The sequence below is a fragment of the Neodiprion lecontei genome, chromosome 1 (genome assembly GCF_021901455.1).
Source record: "Neodiprion lecontei isolate iyNeoLeco1 chromosome 1, iyNeoLeco1.1, whole genome shotgun sequence".
Classification (NCBI taxonomy): domain Eukaryota; kingdom Metazoa; phylum Arthropoda; class Insecta; order Hymenoptera; family Diprionidae; genus Neodiprion; species Neodiprion lecontei.
In genome coordinates, this window is record NC_060260.1 from 14,388,158 (window position 1) to 14,413,866 (window position 25,709).

The 25,709-nt window shown below is 45.4% G+C and overlaps 2 protein-coding genes across 9 annotated transcripts in view; one reads left to right on the plus strand and one right to left on the minus strand.

Annotated features, from left to right (window-relative positions):
* The window catches only part of LOC124295250, a 100,455-nt gene that overhangs the window by 55,549 nt on the left and 19,197 nt on the right, over positions 1–25,709 (plus strand). The gene's annotated exons all lie outside the window — the stretch shown is intronic.
* Positions 1–25,709, minus strand: part of LOC107221423 (trithorax group protein osa-like) — a 247,354-nt gene that overhangs the window by 39,666 nt on the left and 181,979 nt on the right. For all 8 annotated transcript variants that reach the window (XM_046744413.1, XM_046744463.1, XM_046744214.1 and 5 more), the window contains one exon: positions 25,231–25,280. In XM_046744413.1, coding sequence (XP_046600369.1) covers positions 25,231–25,280 — 50 coding nt within the window. The remainder of the gene's footprint in view (positions 1–25,230; positions 25,281–25,709) is intronic.

Consider the following 25,709-nt stretch of genomic DNA (forward strand, 5'->3'; position numbering starts at 1 on the left):
ATCCAGACGATTGGTACAAACATGTCGAGAAGGTGCAAAGGTTTTTGAACTCCATAGTCAACAGGAGCACTGGGAAGACGCCATTTCAGTTGCTCGTTGGGGTGGATATGCGGATCAAGGAGGACATGCAGGTCAGAGAATTGATTGAAGCAGAGTGGACAGCACAATTTGATGAAAACAGGTGTGTGTTGCGCGAGGAGGCAGCAAGAGCGATCACTGAAGCACAAGAGAAGAACAAAAGAAACTACAACAAAGGGAGGAAGGATGCCCAGCAGTACGAGAGCGGCGACTTAGTAGCAATAAAAAGGACGCAGTTCGGAGCTGGGTTAAAGCTGAAAGGCAAGTTTTTGGGTCCGTATAGAGAAATACGGGCATTACGAAATGACCGCTACACAGTTCAAAAGGTTGGGGAGCACGAAGGGCCTAACCAAACATCAACAACGGCTGATTCCATGAAGCTGTGGGGTGCCAACGACGAGGACGACGATTCAGGTAGCAGCGAAGCAGAATAAAACATCTGAGGGCAGATGTCCTTGCAGAATGGCCGAGTGTAATATCGAAAAAATAGAAACATGCGAGTATGCACAGGCCATCAGGTAGTTTTAGGTATAGTAATAAGGTATTTTGTACAGAGTGTAGGAGTAAGTATGACGTTGAGAGATGCAAGAGTGGAGTGGGAGGTGAACGGGGACAGAGGGTCAATTGACCTGAGAAGGGAGTTCAGTTCTTACTGCGTTACCGACAAAGACGTGTCACTCTTATGTACAACACTATGATGAACACTTAAACTAAAGCCTGAACCTATTCTCTACTAGAGTTAAGAACCTGTATCCCATCCACATCCCAGGGATAAGTATATTACATACATATCATAGAGAATGGCGTATTGATTATTGTATATATCAAGATTCATATTTCCGTAGGGATAGCACTGTAGGTTGAGGAAGAGTTTTACATCTCTGATCCGACAATGATCAAATTCGCTGGCATTTCTCAGCGGCTCGTTTCTCCTGGCAGTTTGGAATCCTAGAACAACATATCTCGGCTTTTCAAGCTGCGTCGATGTCTTGACTGACCATGTATGCCGCGTTGTTGACGGGAGCATCGGATACACGTACATTTTCCAAGAACGAAAACTCATGGATATGGCCGGATCCTTGGCGATGTAGTTGAGTAGCTGGATTTTCGGTTCATCTGCCAGTTTGTTGTAGGGCAATAACCACTCGATTTCATTTAGGGTGATTTTAAAGTTTTCCGTGTGCGAGGCCTGAATCACGGCATTCAAATCGATGGTGGAACGTGTGAGAATTAACTCATGTTTAGCATTAACAACAACTTGACAATAATCCTCGGCGAAGCCTAGCACATAATTCAACGGTAAAACAACATCGAAATTTCCAGCGGCATCGTTTAGTTTGGTATCACCGGTCAACCAACCGGTATTCTCCAGACTATATTGCTGACCCGGGCTTAGGGATAAGTGCCCCTTCATAACGGTGGTGATACCAACATTTTTATTCCGATCAATCTCTACACCGTTCAACTCATAGCGAACTTCCTCAAACAAATGACAAACGGCCATATTGATCAATTTCGTAACCGTCACTGCAGCCACACCATCATCCTTTGTGATTTTTCCCCGAATGTGTAGAGAGCTTTTACTGGGCAGTAGACACAAGTCTTGATGTTGAACAACAATATGGATTTCGTCGTTGTTCTGGAAGGTGGATGATGCAAACGGCGGATAAGCATGAATCTCAGAGTGCGCAATCGATTCGTCGAATACCACGGGTTTCTGTATTCTTATTATTTCTTCCATGGTTACACACACAGGATGCAGCGAACACAAATTCTTATTTTCCAAAATTTCCAAGTAATCGAAGACCCAGGCTCTGGAAAAACCGAACGTTCAGAGGTGTCAGTCTCGTAGGCGGTGTAAACGTTGTCAGAGGTGTCGGGCGACTGATGATTTTTGACCATGACGTTTGACTTTTATAACTTTTGCCCAACTTTCTCGTCTCAAACACGATTCTCATTATTTGAGTGATTTCACGTGTAAATGTACAGTAATCGGTTCGCCGCGAGAATTAATCAGCTCGTCCTCTTGATTGACTATTCTCAGCTGTAAATGATGTATCGATTGTACGGCGATTGGCAGGTAAATGACGCTGGCAGGCACTTCGACAATCTTACATCCCGATGGAACGGTTGGGAAAAATTCGTGAATCGTGTGAGCTCGACGCTCGTTTATGTACGCCCCTGTGGTTATGCTAGACTCAACGCGTAAAGTATCAACCTTCAGTATGGATACTAGTAATTCAGATTTATGAGTAACGTTTCGTGCTAGCTCAACCGCCTTAAGGTAGTACCGTGATAAATCACTTTTCTTACAATATCTTTCAATTTTTGAATACACATAATTTGAAGTGTCCTTTATACGTAGGAATTTTTTTTAATAGTCCTTGCGGTACTAAATTTTGCAATATTAGCGATCAAAAGTCGTACAATTTACATGTATTCCCAATCCCGACCGTAGTTAGAGTGAGCATTTCATTTAATAACAGCCAGACTTTTCTTAGAATTTTTTTTAAAAACTGAGAATTATTAATTGAGGATATAACAAGTAATTTTTCTCAAAAAAAACAAACAAGCCGTATTCATTTTTTTGTAAATAATTCTTAAAGTTTGTTGCTTTTAATGATTTTCAAACTTTCTCTCATAACCTGACCCGTGAGAAATAGTGACTTGGCAACGTTGCCCTACGCGGGAAGTTTAAAATACCAGAAAGGCCCAACGAATTGAAATAAATGTCAGAACTTTGCGGATATAGGTTACGGTACAGGTTTTAATCGCGAAGTCATTGTGTATTATTTTCAGTCTCCAATTATAACTAACCTCAAATTGATTTCATAACAATACATTTCTCTACAACACATGCTTGAGGGGCAAGAGATAGTGAGTTAGAATGCAACGTTGCTAAGTCAGACAAAAGACGCAATGGGAAAATTTTTATACTTCTGCGCATGTGAGTGGAGGCGCAAAGGTGTACTGTATCTCAACTACTTTTTACTTTAGTTATAATGTTTTATACGGGGGATATTTCTTTGGAAGTTGAGGACTGCTGCTATCACGGTACTACCTTAAATCCCAATAATCGACCGATGGAATCTTTGGGCTTAAAGTCTACCACATGATTGCACGTGACTTCACTGTTCAGCTCGTTGTCGTTAGCTTTGAGACTAAGGGTGATGTCGGAGGGTAGCTCCTTACGCAGAAAATTTTCAATATCCTCAATTTCATAGCTTCCCGTGGGTATCATGATGCTCTCTCTGCTATTGTCCGCTCGTTTCAGGTAAAATTTATTACACGTCTCATGAATATTGGGTGTTGAATCGAATGTCAGGAACTCGACGAGTCCGAGAACATAGTTCTTCTCCGGTGATAACTCGATTGGGGGAAAATATTGAGCCTCCAGCACGGAGGATGTGCCTGACAGTGTTAACGTCAACGATTCCGACATGACTAATGCTTGCTCATGTAACACTTGTCTTTTCATAGTTGTTCGCTGAGAAATTTGAGGCACAAGTGGCCGCAAATCACAGTATCATATTCCTGATACCTCTTATGATTGTATTCAACGCTACCAACACCGAGATACCTCATCAAGTCCTTAGGCGGTTTCAAATCACCGAAACTATCGAAATACACAACATGGTCACCATTTTTCTTGTATGCAACCCAATGTGTCCCTGGACCGTTTTTATCGGCAAGATTAATAATTGCGGATTCTCGGATTTTTGGTCCTGATTTCGGCAGATCATTCCGCATGAACACGCCGCGAAAATGTGAAATTTTCATATTTTTAGCATAGTTGCGTAAATCAATGTTGGTGAGAGCTAGATGCGGTAGCTTTATTAGTTTTTTGCCGGACGTAAGTACAGACCCATTCCGCTGCGGTAGGGTCGCAGGTATGATTCCTTGCCCAAAGCAATCGCCTCTATTATTGTATTGTGCCGTTTGGTCTCGTTCAACCGATGTTTGTTGACACTAGCTTTGTTGACAGCTTAAGCTATACCCGCAGTACCACCCGCAAGAGCCTCAGTAGCGCGTAGACCGGCCAGAATTGTAATGAGAAACGGCAGGATGCCGCCAAATTTATCAGGCACAGGTATAACGCGAGGTATACGAATATTATTCCCAGTCCCACACGCAGCCGCACGAGCACCCGCCAACGCCGACTCGACGGCTTGATAACCCGGTCGCATGGCGACCTTTGCTGCTGTGATGATGGATTTAAGATTCACTGTTCTCTTCCGCTGTTTACTCTTCCCGCCTGTTCTAGATTTCTTTTTCGCCGCCGCTCCAAGTTTCGACCGCTTCGCAGCTAAGCCCATTCCGAGTTTAGATTTAGCCTTCATGGTGTTTGTGACTCCCCAGGCTACAGCCTTTTCACCCACACTAGCGTCCTTGGCCAAGACGCGATTCCACGCCTTCTCAGCGAGCGCTTTGTCGGCAAGATTTCTCGCTGCGATATCGCGATTCGTTACGTATGCAATGTCGTGGTCTTTACATGCAGCATCCAGCGGATTGATCCCCAAATCCCCACGGGCCAACCTCTTGGCCAATTTCATTCCAGGTTCGCAGTACTGATACCCTGGCACATGCAATTTAACTGGGAGATGATTGATGATTTGATTCAACAAACCACCACCGCGTTTCTTCCGTGTGCACGTTCTCATAGTCGGGCAACAACTAACGTTACTTCCATAAAAGGAGGAATTTATATACCGTCATCTTAGTTCTCGTTGTCATGCTAACGAAACATCATGAGATTTCAAGATCAGCCCGATAAACTACCTGTGGCGAATTTTGATAAAATGGTTCGACGTGGAAAAAGAAAGACAGAAAAACGACATGGAAAATTGCTGCCAAATACCGTTAGAGCAATTTTTTGCGGGCCATCTAATTGTGGTAAAACTAATGCTCTTCTCTCACTCATCACCCACGGCAATCGATTGCGATTCGAAAATGTCTACGTCTATTCGAAATCTCTGACCCAGCCAAAATATCAATTTTTACAAAAGTTACTAGAACCCGTGAGGGGTGTGGGTTATTTCCAGTTTCGTGAGAACGATGAGGTTGTAAAATCGGAAGATGCTCACCCCAACTCTGTTATGATTTTCGATGATGTAGCCTGTGAAAAGCAAGGTAATATCAGAGCATACATCAGCATGGGCAGGCATCACGATGTCGATATCTTTTACCTAAGTCAAACGTATGCGTGCATTCCAAAACACCTAGTGCGTGACAATGCAAACTTATTGTTGCTATTTCGGCAGGATGATATGAATCTGAAACATATCTACAACGATCATGTGAACACAGACGTGGCGTATCAGCAATATAAAGACTTGTGCTCGGCATGCTGCAATGATGACAATTACAGTTTTACCGTAATTGACAGAGATAGCGGAATCAATGGGAGGCGATATAGGAAGGGGTTTGACTGCTTTATAAGCATAAACTATATAAACTTGCACAGTTTCATCGCAACAATAGGGTCGGCAACATGGAGAGTGCTAAGATTCGTAAACATAGCGATACATTGAGTGAAATATCGAAAGCATCCGATGTCATACGGCGGAAGCATAAGACGGTCAAGTTGGACAAGGATACGACCGAACAGGTTATGGGAGAGGTGTTCAAGTCTTTAGTAACACTGTTGCAAGAATTGGTTGATACCTCAAGACAGCGGCAGCAGCATATTAAACATGAAATTAAAACGGAACTACCGGATGTGGCAATGAAAAAAGAGGAAGAAAAAGATGACGAGAGTACCGGGGATGATGATGATCATGAGGAGAATGAGGATATGGATGAGGGGAATTTCATGGATACGAATGATAAAACACTGAAGTTTGGTGAAATTTCGACTACAAGTACGCCGGTGAAGAAAACAACGGATTCCACGGCGCAATATTTGAAAATGTTCAGCACAAGCAAAAGGAGAGATTTGGATACCACGTACGGTGTTCGAAAGTTGAGAAAGGGTATGATGATTGGCGATACACCGATCAATTTCATTGATAATCTGGTCAATGTGGGGGGATAAAAGTTATGAGAGAACACCTCGATTACTCGAAATACTGTTTAAAAAATCACCCGATGCATCGATTGTAAATGATGCGGATAGGAATAATTACATAAAAATTGCAACGACGACAAATGCGCATCGAAACATTACCAAGCCGATGGAAGCCTTCGAGATGATTTAAAACGCGCAAAGTATATAAATTTCATTGCACAACACGTCGTTGCGCCGAAAAAATCAGATAAAAGCCTACCTGACTATAAGATTGCGCGAAAGGAGGGGCCAGATGTTGATTACGTCTACTGGGATGATCCACATGAAATTGTAGATCGCCTCCGGCTGCTTATGGCGTCACAGGCTGTAGGCAATACCAACCATTCCAACGGAATAGTCTCCATTATTGAAGAGTTGCGCGAGGCCGGAATCGTTTATTAGCGGCGTGTAAACATAAAATCATCATTTGTTCAGTGACCGTCCAGTGATGAGCATAGACATATTCGGACGACACTCGGAGCGTGGTGGTGGTGGTAAAAAATTTATTCGAGGGCCTCCGAGTGTTGAATTCAAAACCACCAACGACAATCAGTACGATATAGACAGCAAACGATTGTGTAATATCGCTGATCCGCAGATGGAAAACGATGCCATTTCCCTACAAGTTCTCAATACCGCTTTACGATCTATGGCTGTGGATACTGTGGATACTTTTCAATCAAATTTTGAGAGTTTTGCGCATAATCACAACGAGGAGTTGAAACAGCTACGCATAAATAACAAAATCGTAGAAAACGCGTTGAGTCGCATCAAACATATTAGGGAGCAAGCAACACCGACGCTGGGACAGACCAGCAGGGAATTAGTATCGATTGAGGAACCAAAGTGGTTGGACGACAATTCCAAAAATTAAAAGGTGAACAGTTGGGAACAATGAAGACTGTAATAGATGCCGAACTTCACAGACAGGCTCGACGCAACTATCCGCGCCGATTCGTAGATGTACGCGGACTGGATGAGACCTGGTAAGCTGATCTCGTCGATATGACCGCATACAGCTCGTGCAACAAGGGATACAAATACCTACTAACAATCATCGATATATTTTCCAAGTACGCGTGGGCGGTGCCGTTAACGTCCAAGAGTTGGAAAGATGTTACTGCTGCCATGAAATCTGTACTGATCCAGAGCCGTATACCTACACATCTACACATTGATCAAGGCAAAGAATTTTACAACAGCGAATTCAAAGCCCTCGTGAAGCATCACAATATCAACATGTATTCGACATTTAGCAACTTAAAGGCGTCGATATGCGAACGTTCTAATCGAACATTGTAAAATAAAATGTGGAAGCGGTTCACTCTTCAAGGATCGTACGAGTGGATTGATATTTTGGATGATTTAATGAAGTCCTACAACAACACCAAACATCGCACGATTCGCATGAAACCAGTGGATGTTAGCACGGAGAATGAAAAACAGCTGTATCGCAGCGTGTACAAGCCTCGGCAAATCAAACGAAGTGATCGGGCGCGGAAATTCAGTGTAGGCGATCGAGTTCGAATCAGCAAGTACAAGAATGTATTCGAAAAAGGCTATACACCCAATTGGACGATTAAAATATTCACCGCGAGTGAGGTGAAAGATACCAATCCACCCACCTACAAACTTACCGATTATCGAGATCATCCCATCGAGGGGGGCTTCTACGAAGAAGAGCTCAGCAAAGTAAAATACCCCGACGGCTACCTTGTGGAGAGGGTATTACGCAAACGGGAGAATCTGTTCTATGTGAAGTGGTTGGGTTTTGATAGTTCGAACAATACTTGGATAAATAAAACAGACATGTAACATAATTTGTATGTATTTTCCGAATTACAATAAAAGATTTTGAATATACAAATATTTCCACATTTGATCTCCTTTGTACGCACATGTGCCATACTCTGTACTATGAAAATAATAATAATAATAATAATAATAATAATAATAATAATAATAATAATAATAATAATAATAATAATAATAATAATAATAATAATAATAATAATAATAATAATAATAATAATAATAATAATAATAATAATAATTACCGCAGGTGGCGGGGGGGTTAATGTTGGGATTATGTTTAACGAGGCTAGGTGTTTTAGAATCAGGTTATATTTGTTTCATTCAACACATTTATATGTCTGTAATACAATATATCTTTTGAGAAACCACGTGTATTAATTTTGTTGCGACCGTGCGCGTTACCCATTCGAAAGAAAAAGGAGAGCGAGTCTTACAGAAAGGTTGTTAGGTACCACCTTACAAAAGTCTCTAGGGACTAGATACAGCGAGAAATCCCTAGTAACTTTAGTACAGCTTTATTGTCTATCTATATTTCAACAGTTAAATCCCTCGTTCAGGACGTGACGACCCCGCGTACATCGAGTAAGTCAAGGGGGACTGAAGCTGGCACAGGGCCAACGGATGGCCCCCGAGGCGGCCTCAGGAGGCGGATTGGGCGTAAAAACCTGGTCTGCTCGGGAAGTGACGACCCCGGGGTTTTCTAGTAAGTCGGAGGGGACGGAAGTCGGCACAAGTCCGACGGAAGGCCCCCGAGGCGACCTCAGGGGCCGTGCTATGTTCCGGCGCGGTACGGGGAGTCGCACCCCCGAGAGACCCGTAGCACGTAGGAACTTTATGGAGATGCACAAGAATAACAACGATATACCTCAGGTGGTAGCCCCAGCACGGGGGAAATCCACCCTGGGTTCCGATCGGGTGAAAGCCCCGGTGGCTCATGGCAGCGGCATGGATTCTGAGGGCCGCAAATTGTGCAAAGACCAGGTGACAAAGACGGCAACGAAGACAGCGGACACGAAAACTGGAACAGCGGACAGGACGACACTGGGACTCTAACGACGAGACAGGACGGACAGCGTGTCGAGCACGGGCAGCGGAGCGAGTTGCGCTTCCGCTGTATCCACGATCGGCACAAAGACACGAATCACGGACGATATGGACCTGACGGACGTATTGTTACTGATTCACAGTACGGCGACAAGGATGGCCGAAGCAGCGGCCATCCAAAAAAAACATGAGTATGTCCGTCAAATTGGGCATCAAGACTATTCTCTAGGCTGCCGACGTTGCGCTTAACAGGCGCGCTAAAGCAGCCCCGAAGGACCACAAGACGGCCAACGAGACGACGGAGACGGACGTTGAGACTGAACAACGGACACAAAACACTCCGCGGACGAAACGGAAACGGGAGGCGACTGGAACCACTCCGGAATCCTCTCAGAAGAGGGCAACGGTTGTGGAACCGGTCGCTGACTGGCAGAAAGTCACAAGGAAAAACAAGGAAAAAAAGAAACGGAAGACGCGGACGGACGAGACGAACGCGACAACGGACACGACGGCCGGGGCTGAGGGGCGCAGAGCGGCTCCCAAACACTGGGGGACGGCGGTGCTCGTCAAACCCGGAAACGACACGACGTACTCCGACATCGTCAGGAAGATACGGACCACGGTCGACCCTGCGAAGAGTTACGTTAAAGTGACGACTCTCAGGAAGACGAAGAATGGTCTGTGTCTTCTGAAGATAAAGACAGACGCCAACGGACGAGACGACTTCCGACGCGTCCTGCAGGACGCGGTCGGCGACGCAGGCAACGTCAGGACCGGGACCTCCAGGGCTCAACTGGAGATCATGGATCTTGACTGTGTCACGACCAGAAACGACGTGATACAGGCACTGCGACGGGAGACGGGACGAGACATGGACTTTGGGGTCCACATCTTCGGTCCGAACCGGGCGGAGCAGTTCATGGCCGTATGCGACCTAGAGTCGCAGGAAGCCAGAGCGCTGCTCGGCCGGGGACGGATCGGGATTGGATGGGTAGCTTGCCGCGTCCGACCACGAGTGACGGTGACGAAATGCCACAAGTGCCTGGAAAACGGGCATACGAAGGCAAAATGTAAAAATACAGACCGGACGAAGTGCTGCAGGAAATGTCGCGAGACAGGACATTACGCCACGGACTGTAAAAACAGACCGGCCTGCCCACTGTGCGCCGAGGCGGGACACGGCGATGCGGCGCATCTCGCGGGCTCCAGGAGGTGCGCGGTGTACCGGGTTGCGCTGGAGGAGTGCAAGAAGCAGGCCGGAAGACGTACAGGATAGTTCAGGGCAACCTGAAGCGTAGTAGGACAGCAGACATGCTACTACCACAGATAGCAGACGAACACGACGCCGACATCCTGATCCTGCGCGAGCCGTACAGGGAGCGACAAACGCAGGATTGGATTACGAACGAGACCAAGGCAGTGGCTATCTGGGTGAGGGGCGCTGCCCGAGCCCGGATAACCGCTCGTGGCGTCGGGGACGACTAAGTCTGGGCTAGGGTGGGCGCTATCACTTACGTCAGCGTCTACCTGACCCCAAACTGCGCTGCGGCGGAGTTCCGGGCGAAGGTTGCGCTCCTCGAGGACGGACTCAGGGACCTGCCCGGGGACCTCGTGGTCGCGGGGGACCTCAACGCGAGGGCGGTCGAGTGGGGCATGACGGCAACGAACAGACGCGGACGGCTGCTGCTGGAGATGGCCGCAAGGCTGGACCTAGTAGTGGCAAACACAGGAGACGTACCAACGTACAGACGGCCGGGATTTGGAGACTCCATCCCGGACGTAACGATGACGACGGACAGAACTCTGCCACGGATAGGGCGGTGGCGGGTGCTCGAGGGCTACACGGCCAGCGATCATCAGTACATCGCCTTCGAAGTGGCAGGAGAGACAAGGACGACACGGACGAGGACACGGCACCCCCCGCGGTGGAACATAGACAATCTCGACGTACTGAAGTTCTCGGCGGAGCTGGCGGCAGCGCCGGCTCCAACTACCGACGTCCCCCCAGAGCTGACTGGCCGGCAAAGGGCGGAAAGACTAGCGGACGAGACGGCCAAACTGACGACGCGGCTGTGCGACAGCACAATGCCAAAACGACGGTACGGACGTAACAGACCACCACGATACTGGTGGACGGACGAGATAGCCGAGCTGCGGAAGAGTTGCCTGGCAAAACGACGACCGGTTACGAGGGCTGGAGGGAGACCCGAAAGGGAAACCCTTCAGGCCGAGTACAAGACTGAACGGAAACGACTGACGTACGCCATCAGAGACAGCAAGACGCGATGCTGGAAGAAGCTCTGCGAGGAGGTGGACCGCGACCCCTGGGGTGCCGGTTACAAGATTGTGACCGGTAGGCTGGGGGCCCGGATCCCGCCAGAACTCAAGGATGCTGAAACCGCACGACGGATCGTCGACGGACTGTTCCCGACGCACCCGACGCGTACGGACGCGACGAACGACGACGAGACGGCGGCGCCCCCCGTCTTCACCGCCGAGGAGCTCGTCGGAGCGACCAAAGCAATGAAGAGGGGTAAGGCGCCAGGACCGGACGGGGTACCGGCGGAGGTTCTTCGGCTGATGGCGAGCCTGAGGCCGGAGATACTTCTCGACCTCTACAACACGTGCCTTACGACAGGGACATTCAGCGACCGGTGGAAGGTGGCGAGGTTGGTCCTTATCCCAAAGGGTAAGGGTGACCCCAGCACGCCGTCGGCCTACCGGCCGCTGAGCTTACTGGACACGACAGGGAAACTGTACGAACAGCTTCTGCGACCACGACTTACGGACGCGATACAGGACGGCGGAGGCCTCTCTGACCAGCAGTTCGGCTTCCGGAGGGGTCGATCAACGATTGGAGCGATCCAAGAGGTGGTTGACTCCTTCCGGTCGACAGACAGACATTGCCACGCTGTGCGACCCGTCGCGCTGCTGGTGACACTTGACATTAAGAACGCCTTCAACTCGGCCAGGTGGGTGGATATCCTAGGGTCGCTGAGAGGCGACTTCGGGGTCCCGCCTTACCTGCTCCGAGTTGTTGAAGACTACCTTCGGAACAGACGACTGACGTACGAAACGACCGAAGGCCAAGTGACGCGACAGATTACCGCGGGGGTCGCTCAAGGTTCCATACTAGGACCCGACTTTTGGAACGGGATATACGACAGCCTGCTCAGACTGGAGCTCCCACTCGGCGTTCGCCTGGTCGCTTACGCTGACGACGTGGCGGCAGTGATAGTCGAACGAACTCCAGATCTGGCACAATACGCACTGAATCAGACAATGAGACGAGTCGGACGGTGGATGACTGACCACGGACTGCAACTCGCGACGGAAAAGACAGAACTGGTGCTTCTCACCAGGAGACGGATACCGACAACATTACGCATGACGGTCGGGACGGACGAGATCGAGACCAGAGGGGAAGTCAAGTACCTGGGGGTGACCCTGGATACGAAGATGACCTTCTGGCCTCACATACGACGAACGGCTCAGAAGGCGGCTGAAAGGATAGCATCCCTAAGCCGCCTGATGGCAAATACGAACGGACCGAGACCAGGGAAACGGAGACTCCTGATGTCGACGGTGAACTCGATCCTCCTCTACGGTGCGGAGATCTGGGCAGACTCTCTGAAGACTAAGAAATACTGTCACGCAATGACGATGGTACAGAGACGAAGCGCGTTGAGGATCGCTTGTTCCTATCGGACGGTCTCAGCACAGGCCGTTCTGGTGGTGGCAGGCGTGATTCCCATAGACCTTCTCGCGTTCGAGCGCAAGAGGGTCTACGGAAGAGACGCGGACGTGACCCGACGGGACGCGGCAACGACGGAAGGAGACGCGACGATACAGACGTGGCAGGAACGGTGGACGGAAGAAACAACGGGAAACTGGACGAGACGACTCATTAAGGACCCGAGACCGTGGATCCAGAGGGGGTTTGGGGATGTGAATTTTTACGTCACCCAGCTTCTGACGGGCCACGGCTACTTCAGACGCTACCTACACAACCTGAACCGAGTACGGACGCCCAACTGTACGTACTGCGGACACGAATGAGACGCTGCGGAACACACGTTCTTCGAATGTGACCGCTGGACAGAACTAAGACATAGACTGGAGACGGTCGTGGGAGGCATCACTCCCGACAACGTTGTCGGGGTGATGCTCCATAGTACAGAAAGGTGGCAACTTGTTGCCACCTACACAGAGACAATCCTACGACGTAAGAACGCGGACGGCTGCCTGACGTAACGCAACTGACGGACTGCCGGCACGGGACAGACGGACGGACAGACTGACGAGACACACACCGACAGAGCTCCCAGCTAGAAGTAATATCACCATAGTTCCTGGCTGGGAGCGTTGCACAGGAGGTGGCGGTTTATTGGGTAGGCCACCCTGGAGTCCCACATCCGCGCTAGCCCGTATGACTGGCGTGAATCCGTAACTTGGATTCCGCAACTCCTCGGAAAAAAAAAAAGAAAATAATAATAATGATGACGATGATGATGACGATGATGATGACGATGACGATGACGATGACGATGACGATGTTGATGACGACGACGATGACGATGACGATGACGATGACGATGTTGATGATGATAATGATAATGATAATAATAATAACAATAATAATAATAATAATATGCAATTTTGCCATACGATTATTACACATTTTATTTTTTGGAAAACTTTTTTTCATTTTCTGAAAACTTTTCTCGAGGTGAACAAATAAATATGAATAATTTCTCGATATATTATTAATAATAAATAAATAAATAAAGAATTGCCAAGTATATGAATTCACATTTTCAAATCCATTAAATATCGTACTGATGGTGAAACGTTTCCGCCTGATGGTGGATCGTCCGAGATGTCAAACATCAAATATTCACTTCAATTTTACGTCTACAGTTCTAGCCTATAGCTATTGGGAGGCTGCGTCAAACCCCCAAGGGACGGTGTCGGTCTGCCCAGGTATCAATTGCAGTTTGTCATCCTGCCAACTCAGAGCCAATTTTTTTTGTACGATCGTGCTTACTTCGTGCTTACTTCGCCATTATTTTAATCCTTCATTAGCATTGTCATTAGCATACACATTGTCGAGTGGATAGTCAGAGGTATCAAACATTGTATTTACATCACGTTTGATGATATTGTAGATATTAGGCACATTGAATTAATAAATAAGGCTGTATGTGTCGGTATACATCAATTCAGCTTGTTTATTCGAAAAGTTGGTTTCAATATAATTATAGGGGAAATCGTAGAGAAAGATTTTTGACAGATCTAGAATTGATGCGCCGACGTAAATAGGTTTGGCGAAGTGAACTTTGACACGATTCATTTCAATGATAACCATATCATCGCCAAATACGGTGCAGCTGTGAAAGTTTGTTCGAGCAATAAGCGTTCTCGCGCCACCTCTTCCCTCCCATTTTGTCACCAAATTAACATCTTTATGATTTCACACATTCTCCATAGTCTTGCCGAACACCGCGTTATTCATGAGTTTGTAAAAGTTTTTCTCAAATTCATTCCTAGATAGCTTACGCATGTCTGTGTTGAGCGTGATGTAAGACTTGAGCCATAGAGATTGTGCGAACTTTAAAACTCTGTGCCCTTTCGTTACTTTCAATCCTAAATTCAAACACTGTTACAAATTTCTATAGTGCAATATATACTTTATTTTGGGGTGAAGGGTGGTCGCGAGTTTGGCATTTTTACTATCTGGAGGAGGAAAATGTTCGGGGAAAAGAGGTAAATCTTTATGATCCTCGTGAAGTTCTACAGGGTAGTCCAAATCTATCTCCAGAAAGTAACCGACCGGCGAATCGTCCGGATAGTTTGTTATATCGATGTGCTGATACTCCCTCTCCAACAAGCCGATTGGTAAATGCACGCTTATAGCTGCACCGTACAGATTATTCACGTCAGAATACGTGAGATACGATTCCACGTTACTAGGATCAAAATCTTTTCCCATGAATCTATTATTGGCCCGAGCGTGTCGGTTAGAACATTGTGCTACGCCGCCTCGAATAGCTGTCTCAATAAATAACACCCTTTCAGGGTTGTCTGAAAGTTGCAAATTTACGTTAGTATGCTTGAGCATCGCGTCAAAAGCAAGTCCCGGTACAGTATAGTAGTGCAACGGATCTAAATCGTATGTTTTGAAGCAGCTAACGCGGAAATTTTCGAAAATATCGGTAAGCAGAAGAACATCGGTCTTTAAATATGAATCTGAATAGCCCCCCAATGACTCTAAATGAAATTCCCCCCAAACATTTTTAGCGTGCTCATAATTGGTGTCTGAAATATTTGCATTGCAGAGGTGCGAATAGAAATGCTTCTTTGCAGGTAATCGCGTTCCATCGAGTTTCCTCCAACAATCGACGTATTCATAAGGAAAACCGCCTTTGCGAGTCATCAAACGAAACTGAGTCGGATTATTATAAAATTTACGTGTTGTGTGTTTGTCTGCATTATTTAAATATTTGGAAAGTTTATGGATGCTGCTAGCCATAAATCGAAACAAATCGATGAATCTCAAGTGCATCATTGTTCCATCAACGCGTTTCGTTAAGGATATATATTTCTCCTTATCTATGGGTAGCAGGGTAATTTCACCGGGAAAAGTTCACGCGAGGGATTTTATTAAAAAGTGCGAATCGTAACCGGACAAATTGTGGAAAACTATTGGAATTGTGTGCGTCTCTCTGAAATTCAAATTACACCGATTATGAGCAGGACTACGATATTTACCCGTAAAGTGACAGTGGTCGTGACACTTTTCCTCCTCAGGAGTAAACGGCTTTTCGTAAATATAACAATTCTTTGCGCGCATGTGACGATCGTGTTGTACTTGGGTAAGAGACTCCATCGGAATTATGTTTTTGACGCGTGACTCTACTTTAATCGATAAATCTTTAAGCTGCTGCATGAACCAATCTATGCAATCGGCACCGCATTTAGTGTGGAACTTCGATAAAGTCTCATCGTACGCGCAATATACATAGTATGCTACACTGTGCGGGATATGCTTTTGAAATTCACGTGTGTTACGATTTGAAACGTGATTTTGGAATTCATCAACCGGTATAGACTCTAATATACATTCGAGATCGGCGTATACCGCAAATGGGACGGGGCCTTTGTTTTGAAAATTGGAAAATGCTATATCTTTACACTCGGGAAATTCCATGCGTACTTTATTGAGCATAATGCAATCTTGTCGTAGGCATGTTTCACGGTAAAGTGAGACAAACATCTGTCACATAAAAACAGTTGACCATCGTGATTAGACAATTGTTTGCTCACCAATCGTGAAAGATCTTTAATCCAAGCAAAGTGGAAGCTTGATGTTAACTCGTGAGCCATATCATTTTCTGGATTACTCTCAACCATCAGAAGATGAATCGTATCAATGTTCGGGGTACTCAAATGATCACTCAAGTAAATTGGCACGATGACGCTTTTATTAGATTTTGCACGATGCGAAAAAGTTTGAGATTCTATCCCATATACGTTGATTCGTAAATTATTCAATCTCTCAAGCTTTTTCACATCATGTAGAGTAGCAGGGAATTTGATACCTGTACAGTCCAACTCTGAAATATAGCGGCAATAATGGCTAGTCCTATGGGTGTGGGTGTTGACCGGGTGGAGGGCTGCAGTGACGGACCAGAGAATACATCTTTTATCTTTGTTTTTCACATTGATCACAGCCTTCTTCAGCCGAATATCCTCGGGCAGCTCAACGAATGTTGAAAGCCCTGCAGCGAGAGGCCGGTACAGGTTGATGTTTACGGCAGTATTGAGGATCTCGATCATGCTCCACCCAGAATCGCGTTGTTCAAAATCTTTAACCTTTACAAGTAGATCGTTCCTTGCGTGTGTAAACCAACCGTCCATATCGCTCGAGGGGAGGATCGCGGTGTTGGAAGTGTTGAAGCTTTCAACTTCTTTCGCAATCCCCTCGTGCTTTATGTTTTCAAATTTGCAGGATAATGTGAGGTTAACCTTCACATTTTCCTCCTCGCGCAGTACTAGCCTCAATCGCTCAACGATGATTCGCTGCGCGTCGTCCAAAAAGGCTTCCAAATTCTTATGCCGGAGATTTGTGACAACTCCCGTTCGGATCCGGTTGGTAAAAGCACTATCCACGTCGTCCCACTGTACGCCTGCAGAACTGCCGATATTAGCATCCATCACCACTGTGCGCTGCTGCTGCTGCCGCAGTTGTTGCCGAATATTTGCTATCCAGGATTGTACGAGCGTGATTGTATGCTGGATTTGCAGTTTCGCCCCTATGCTCGTTCTCGGACACTTGGAAACATCACGCAGCAATTGACGATTTTCCATTCCAATGCCAATCTAGTGCTTGAAGATGTCGTCATTCTCCTGCTCAGGATGCAGCTCGCCCAACAAATCGTGTGCGTTCTTCATCATTTTTACGAGATTTGAGTATGTTTCAGTAACCATGACTTCAACGTTGATATAAACAGAACCTTCTATAAATTTGACTTGCACGTATCGTGTAAAACTGATGAGTCTGCATCGGATGCGTTGAGCTTATGTATAGGCCGATAGATCGCAAGAATTTGGATGTGGTGGTGGGGGGTCCAAGCTTTGTACCACCCCCGCCAGCGAAGATTCAAAAAATTTTATGGCAAACAGGTCTGAGCCTGCGCACCCCAACCCTAAACAGCATGGGGACATGTGATGGGAAAAATCGATAAGCGAAAAACAGGTAGCGAGCAGTGTTTGGCGTGAAAAGAATCTTGTCTTGTGCACTCTTGACCGGATGGTTTGTGTACATACAGTTTTTGGGTTTTATGACTCGTTAATCAGCGTGGGACATGTGATGAGAAAAATCGGTCAATGAAAAGCAGGTAGCGAGCAGTGTTTGGCGCGAGAATGTGCATATACAGTTTTTGGGTTTTATGATTCGTTAATCAGCGTGGGGCATGTGATGGGAAAAATCGATAAACGAAAAGCAGGTAGTGAGCTCTTGAGAAAATTTTCTCCTAGCTTATACTGCCCCCCGCGTTACATTTTTGTCTGTATGTCACGTGGTGTACACCCCACAAATGATTGGCTGGCGGGTTTTTGCTCGGTGGAGGGCGGGTGTGTCTCCTTTCGTATCAAAATTGAATAGCAGTTTGAAACTTCTCTAGTATTTTGAAAAATCTCTAGTGCGGAAGCAAGCGTTTAGCAAAGTGAGTTGTGAAAAAAAGGTTCTCATAAGAAAACCTGAAGACTCCAACAAGTTTCTACTTTTGTGTGTACTGTATAGAATGTATATCATAATGAGGATTATATTGAAGAATAAAATTTACAATTATTCATCGTGTATTTCATAGCAAATAAAATTTACAATATTTTTACATTTTCCCATCAGATAAATTTATATGAAAAGAACAGATAAAACTTATAAAGATTGTGACGTGGATTTTTCTGCACCTCGGTCACTCGGAGCAAATAACCGGGAACTTACCGCGTGCACAATAATTTGGCGTCCGTGAGGTATCCTGGACCTAAAACAATATCGCGAATGTGTTGGGCGCCTGGCGTGATTAACACGCCTCGAAATCGGTAATGCGAAATACCGCAACCATATACTCGATAGCTCAGTACCGCGGCGAGGGGAGGGGTAATTTTTGGGTAGAGAGAGATGTAACACAAGTAAGCCAACGCGTGAGGTGGCCAATTCGCTTGTCATGCAAATATTGCGCAACGATTATATATGTATTTATATGTTTATTCAAACAGAGAATTGAGTGATAATTGATAACAACAAATGATACGATGAAGCGTTAACGTTATATTATATTTGATTAGACGTGCGTTACGCCTGGAAGCAGCATTGAGACTGCTCACACGGCCTCTCGCCGGGCTCGGCGACAGTGCATATGAAGTGCATAATCGCGTAATTTGAGCACTGCTGCCGATAAGAAAGCCAAGCGCATAAGGCGGGCTACGCTGCATGATAAATTTTGTACTCATCTAAATGATCCCCGGCATGTTCCTACGAGAGGATATAAACTGTTACATTTCATTAGAAATGTTCCAGCTCCATCACACGCTATAAAATTACAATGATATATTTCTCATCAGCGATATTACAAAAACCAAAAGAAATAAAAATAAAAATAAAAATAATGATAATACGACTACGCAAGTCGTCCTTCGCGATTCCAAATACAATGTTAAATTTTATCTAAACTAAATAAGAAAGGGAGAAACACACCAAATAAAAAAAATTAAAAAAAAAAGGTGAATAAATCTAGGAGACCTCTACGGCCTACGTGCGCTAGTCGCCGTCTTAATAATACCCTAATTCATAAAAACCAAAAACAAAATCAGACTCGATGCGCTGCTCGCGAACGTCCTTTACAAAATGGCGCTGATCGCCAACTTAATACTAACTGATAATGCAAACAAAAAAAAAACTGAACTGAGGCGAGGCTCGTCGCGACACCCGCGATCCTCCTCTAAAACCGCATATTTTTATCAGCGTGCACCCGAGCTTCACTTTCTCGGCGACGGCGGGACGCAGTCGCGAATTCGAATGCTCCCCGTGACTGCTCGCGACCTACACGAGAATGGAGGATGTACCGGACGAAGTGAAATGACCCCGTGTAACGGACTTCGGTCACACTCAAACTCGAGACAATAACGTCTCGGCTCAACCCGTGGCTCGACTCGATTTCCCGGATCCCCCGAAATTAACGCTACTCCCTTGCGCGCAACTCAGGCTACGGTCACCAAGCAAAAGAATCGGCAAACGAATTTCGAGTATTTTTCGACACGCAAATTCCAAAACGGCTATCCTTTATCTGATAAGCCTTTACTCAATTACTCTCGAAATTCGATCGCAAGAAGGTTAACAGCGCTTACCGCTCCACATCCACCACACGAATTCACCCACACCCTCGTGACGGTTCATCGCCATCGTCCTCGCAACGAAACAAGCCTTCACTGACGCAAAACTAACGCAAACTCGACCTCGAAAACAACTCGGCTACCTTGTTCAATCGCCAGAACTAGAGTGATCTCGGATGGTCGCAACGCCGATCTCGTCGCGCTAATTTTTCGTGACGTCATCACCCTAAGAATGCGCAACAATCGATCGGTCATCGATTTAGGGGATTGCGCAACTTGCCGCGCACCTGTCGTCTCTACGCGGCGCAGAACTTAAGGCTAGATCGCGATGTCGTCTCCCGCGCAGCTCTACGTAGTCCTGGGGTTGGGCGGGGTGGTGCTCCCTCGTCGCTAGCTGGTACCTCGCGGGTGCCTTGGTTGGGCGTAAGCGGGGTGAGCGGGGAGGCTGCGGCGCACCGGCCGCCAGCGGGAATCGCGTCCGCCTTGGATTCCCGCGCTGCAGGGATCTGCGTTGCCTCCCCCTCCGCAGCCTCGGTGTCCTTCCCGCGAGATCTCCGTGGTTTCGCCTTGCCTCGAAAGATGTTCAGCGTCGGAGTCGGTCGCTGTAGGGTAGCCGGTGCACTCAAAAAAAAAAATAAAAACAAAAGCCTGAAATATCTGGGTCGCAATGCTCTATTTCGTCCCTGTCGAAGCTCGGGTGCGTGACTCCAGTTCTGGCGCTCTCTAAGATTATTCCGCGACTCGATTTTCTAGACCCTGATTCCGGGATCTCGCCCAGGGTTCAGGGAGTCTCTTGTAACGGGCAGGCCTAACCGAACTGCCACGTTACAAGATATATACATAGTTGTATCAATTTTATGTAAATAAATTCATGTTTAATTCTATGTACAAACTAGGATATATATTGTCATAAATTCTATTTCCTAGATGGGTAAATAATTTTATTGAATATTCCATTTTAATTGTATGTGTAAACTGTAATATAATTGTAATGAATTTTATGGGTATTTTTGTGCATATTGCGAGCATTTTTTAGGCAGACGGTCGCATTTCCGGCAGTCTTTTACTAGAGGATTTGGCCCATCCACTATATCGCCATCGGGTCCTGGTGAATAATGCTGGAGGCATCTGCGGAAACTGGCGATCTTGTCATCCATTTTCATATTCTCAGACAGTTTATCCCACACATCATCGATGGCGTTTGATGCGAACGTGTAGATGAATTCTTTTGGTAAAAAAGCTATATCCTCGGACATGATTGCCCTTAAACTGTCCAATTCTTTGTACAGACGGAAGGATTTCTCGAGGGAGCTGGTACACTCCTTCAAATACCAACTCCGTAGGCGCTGCACATTTTCAAAGGCGCAGTTGTATGCCGGGATGTATTCAGGGTTGTCATCATATCAAATTGATCCTTTCTCTACATGCTTCCGGATATTATTCGATGGGAAGTATCCATGGTTTAAGTTATGCCAGGGTGCCACATCCATATACCACAATTTTTCTAGTGTAGGGGGTGTGATGTGCGAATCTTCCATATTAACAACCCTCGTTGTACCATCGATGATCTCCGACAGCCATGCTTTCTTCTCCTCCCCTTTGACGTATACGTAACAAGCATTTCCCACCATTTTTCTCACAATCGTTGGTACATCCTCGTGAGATTTGTTGCCTGCATTCCATGATATTCCGTGGTGATTGTACGTCAACCAGACATTGGTAGCTCTACATTCAAGTAATAAGCTTGCCAAATCATAGGGCGGTCTGAAAATAATGTAACCCAGACCCTGCCTGTTTACGTTGATGACTGCGACTTCCCTAGGTACAAACTTCATGTTATGGCCTATGAAACATTGCACGTCTAGGATCATCGCCATTCTGAGGAGTGAGAAAGTTGCGCTCGATTTTACTGACAGACAGTATGTAGAAGACTGACTATTCCATCCCTAGCACACCCGCTTTTATCCCCTCGCGGATGAATTTTGTAGAAGAAGAGGGGCAGGGGGGGATCGCATAGTTTATTTACGGCATATAACTGCATGAAAATTCAAACTTGTTGAATTCCCCACCAAGGTATTTCATTTGCAGACGATTTTCACCGGCCATGTTACACATTTCAGTCAGCTGATTAGAATCTTCTTGTAGAACCCTCACGATTTTCGGTGGTAAGAAGACGTTGTATTCTCCATCGATCGTCGCCAGAACACGTACCCCGAATTTTGTTTTGACCAGTCGTAACCCGATGACGTCATACACCCCCCAATTTCGAGTTCCGACGTGGTTAATTTTTGTCAGATCCATTGCGTTTCAATCAGTTTCTTGTTTTTTTTTTTTTTTACAAGTAAGAGCAGTTCACGACGCGAAGAGGCGATGAGAACAGAGTGACTATCGGAATAGGCTCACGTTTTATATACCACCCACCCCCACCACAAATTTCCATCAGACAAGTCTGGACACGCATTTTGTGAGAAGAATTTTGTGGAAAGAATTTTTATGGACCCAATTATTGGACCCCCCTGCCCCCAGACTGGTTTATTGACAATTCCACCCGGTATTTCGTGGGAAAAAGATTTCATAATACATTCAAAAGCATTCAACCGCTATTTTGAAAAGATTTATTTCACCCCCCCCCCACTACCACCGCCACTCAATAAAAACACCCTATTCCACAGGTCTCGACCTGCATTTCATGTGAAAAATTTGACGATCTATTCAAAGCATTCGACCGTTATTTTTTGAAAATTTCACCCACAACCACATGATAAAATAAGAAAAAAGTTACCATCTTGCGGCGAGCAATAGAAACATCACGCAGAGTGGATGGATGGAATATCGATTGATCGATAATGCGATGAAGGGGGCACCACATACGGCAAACCTGCGGTAACACCCGGTAACACCAACTGTCGGTGAGATCAGAGATAACAATTTCGTCGGTAAAATGTTTGCCATCTAACAATAAAAAATGTGTAATGTCTGCTCATCCGACGGTGAAGAAATCAAAATGATTGCTCATCCGACCAAGCAATAATCAAAATGGATGCTCATCTGACTGAAGAATAATCAAAATGGATGCTCATTCGACTGAGCAAAAATCAAAACAGCTGCTTACCTGACTAAGCAAATAATTCATTGTCAAACTGTGTGTCGGTAAGATTGGGTGAAAATACTGGTGTCGCCATCTATGTTAACGCTTCAGCCGGTAACAATATCGTCGGTAAGGCTTACCATCGCGGTGGTAACATACCGACTGTCGGTAAGGAATTGAGATACGCTCCCGGTACGCCGCCATTTTCTCGTGCAGAACTGTCGTATCTCCACTACTAGGGTGTCCCATTTTAAATAATACAGCTAAATATCTTGAGAAGCAATGGTCACAGAGAAAAATGTTTCGTCTATAAGTTGTCGGGTACCGAAGGGGGCCAGATACTGGTGATATTCGTTTTCCTGTGAGTCGAAGCACCAAGATGATATAAAGGTCAACTTCGGTTTCATCAATGCAATCATATGTTTTTTACTTTTTTATCCGGTTGAGCGTTCAATTTTACATAAAAAAAACACCGAAACAAGAATGTGCTAAGATAAATGGTTCCGAAGACATTCCATTATTTTCAGAAATCTTTTGGACGTTCATATCTGGGCGCGTGTGTCTGTCGGTCGATGCACAATCTACTATCATGAATTGATCAGATGGTCGAACACATTACCTTCCTGGTTGATACACAATCGCAACCTATTTTTGAAACTTTCAATCGTTTGCAGAAGAACAGTTCTTGGTATACCCCTACAGACATGTCGTATACGGTTTTTCATATCTACTGCAGTGGTTGGCACCTTTGCAAAAATTTTAATCTTGATAAATCCCTAAAGAAACAAATACAGCGAGGTCAGATCGGGAGATTTTGCGGGCCACTGGATGGGTCCACCGCGGCCGACCCAGTGATGTTGAAAAGTAGCGTTAAGATAAATACGCACAATCACACCTCAATGTGCTGGCGCTCCATCGTGTTGATACCACATTTGGTTTCTGGTATTCAGATCAACATCCATCAATAATATTGGAAATTCATCACGCAGAAATCTGAGGTATTCAGCGCTATTAAGTCTGCCGGGGAAAAAGAATGGACCCACCAAGTAACCGTTGATTATCCCACACCAGTCATTCAAACTCCAACGGTGCTGGAAGTCTACTTGGCAATGCCAGTGAAGATTTTCGGCTGATCAATAATGAGAGTTATAACGATTCACCTGACCGGTATTGTGAAACGTAGCTTCGTTATTGAATAGTACGTTTCGGAAAGTGGAGAAATCCGAATGTGTTGTTGGGACCAAAGACAAAATGCCTCTCTTAGATGCATATCATCGTCGGTGAATGCTTGGGTCATAGTAATATGGTTCGGATGAAAATAGTAATTAAGTAAGATTGTGCTTGCTGTATTGCGCGGAATACCCAGATGTCTGAATTTCTCTCGAAAGGACTCACGGATCATCGCAGCCTGCAGCATTTCTGCGTCGTCGTACTCTTCTAATTACACGACGTCGTTCACGGATTTCTATGTATCTGATCACAGAGGGATTGGGATGATAAGCTCTAACAGGAAATCTTCGACGGTAGAGTTGTGCTGCCCTTCTGAAGTTACATCGAGATTCACCAAGCACCAGAAAAATTTCTACGATTTCACTTCTACTGTACTCTTGCATTTTCCAGCTTGGGTACGCGCAATTTATCTTGATCACACCAACTTCTAAACGAATTAAAACATTACGTCGTTACAGCTTCTGAATAATTCTCAAACTGTCTTAGAAAGCGTCGTAGTTCATAAACATAACGAAACCGGGATTCCGAGAACTGTTCTTCTTCAAACAATTGAAAGTTTTAAAAATAGACTGCAATTGTGTATCAATCAGAAAAGTAATGAGTTCGAGCATCTGATCAATTCATGAGGGTTGATTATGCGTCGACCGACCCACGCACGCGTGCAAACATGAACGAATAAGAGATTTTTGAAAATAATGGAATATCTTCGGAACCATTCATCTTAGCACAATCTTGTTTCAGGTTTTTTTTTTAATGTACAATTGAACGCTCGATTGGATGAAAAAGTAGAAAACGTATGATTCCATTGAGAAAACCGAAGTTGACCTTTATATCACCTTGACGCGTCCACTCACAGGAAAACGAATATCACCAGTATCTGTCCCCCTCAGTGCCCGACAACTTTTAGACGAAACGTTTTCTCTATGACCATTGCTTCTCAAGATATTCAGATGTATTATTTAAAATGGGACACTCTGTACATCTTACAGTGAACCATATCAGTATTCAGATCCAAAGAATAAACGTGATAACTTACCCTGTTCCATGTCGTTGAACACATTGGGATCCGTAAGGTTGAGACGATTCCTAACAAAGCATTAATCTGATATAGAACTATTATTAGAATATTGACTGCTTCTCAAAGGCATAAGTGAGTAAGCATTTGAGAAGTATTTGTAGTCTAAACTGATCTTGCAATGAACCTATCGTTTTGTATGGACAAAAGACAGCCTCTTGCTGAATGTAAGCCTCCTATCACCATTCCGAAGAGAGTTTTTACAGAAACAACTTGATTTTTTAATTTCCTTTGTCCGAACTCATAACAAATTTATTGTCTATAACTTCAAACATAGCCTATAGTCCAGTTACAGTAGGCCGTATAGAAGGCCGACTCTATAATATTGAATACCAAATCGATTCTTGATGGAAATTGTTTATTTGAGGTTGTATTAGGAGAATCTCTTCGAGTCACTGAAAATTGAACGTCCCCCAGGGGCATGAAAGCTTGCGGAATTC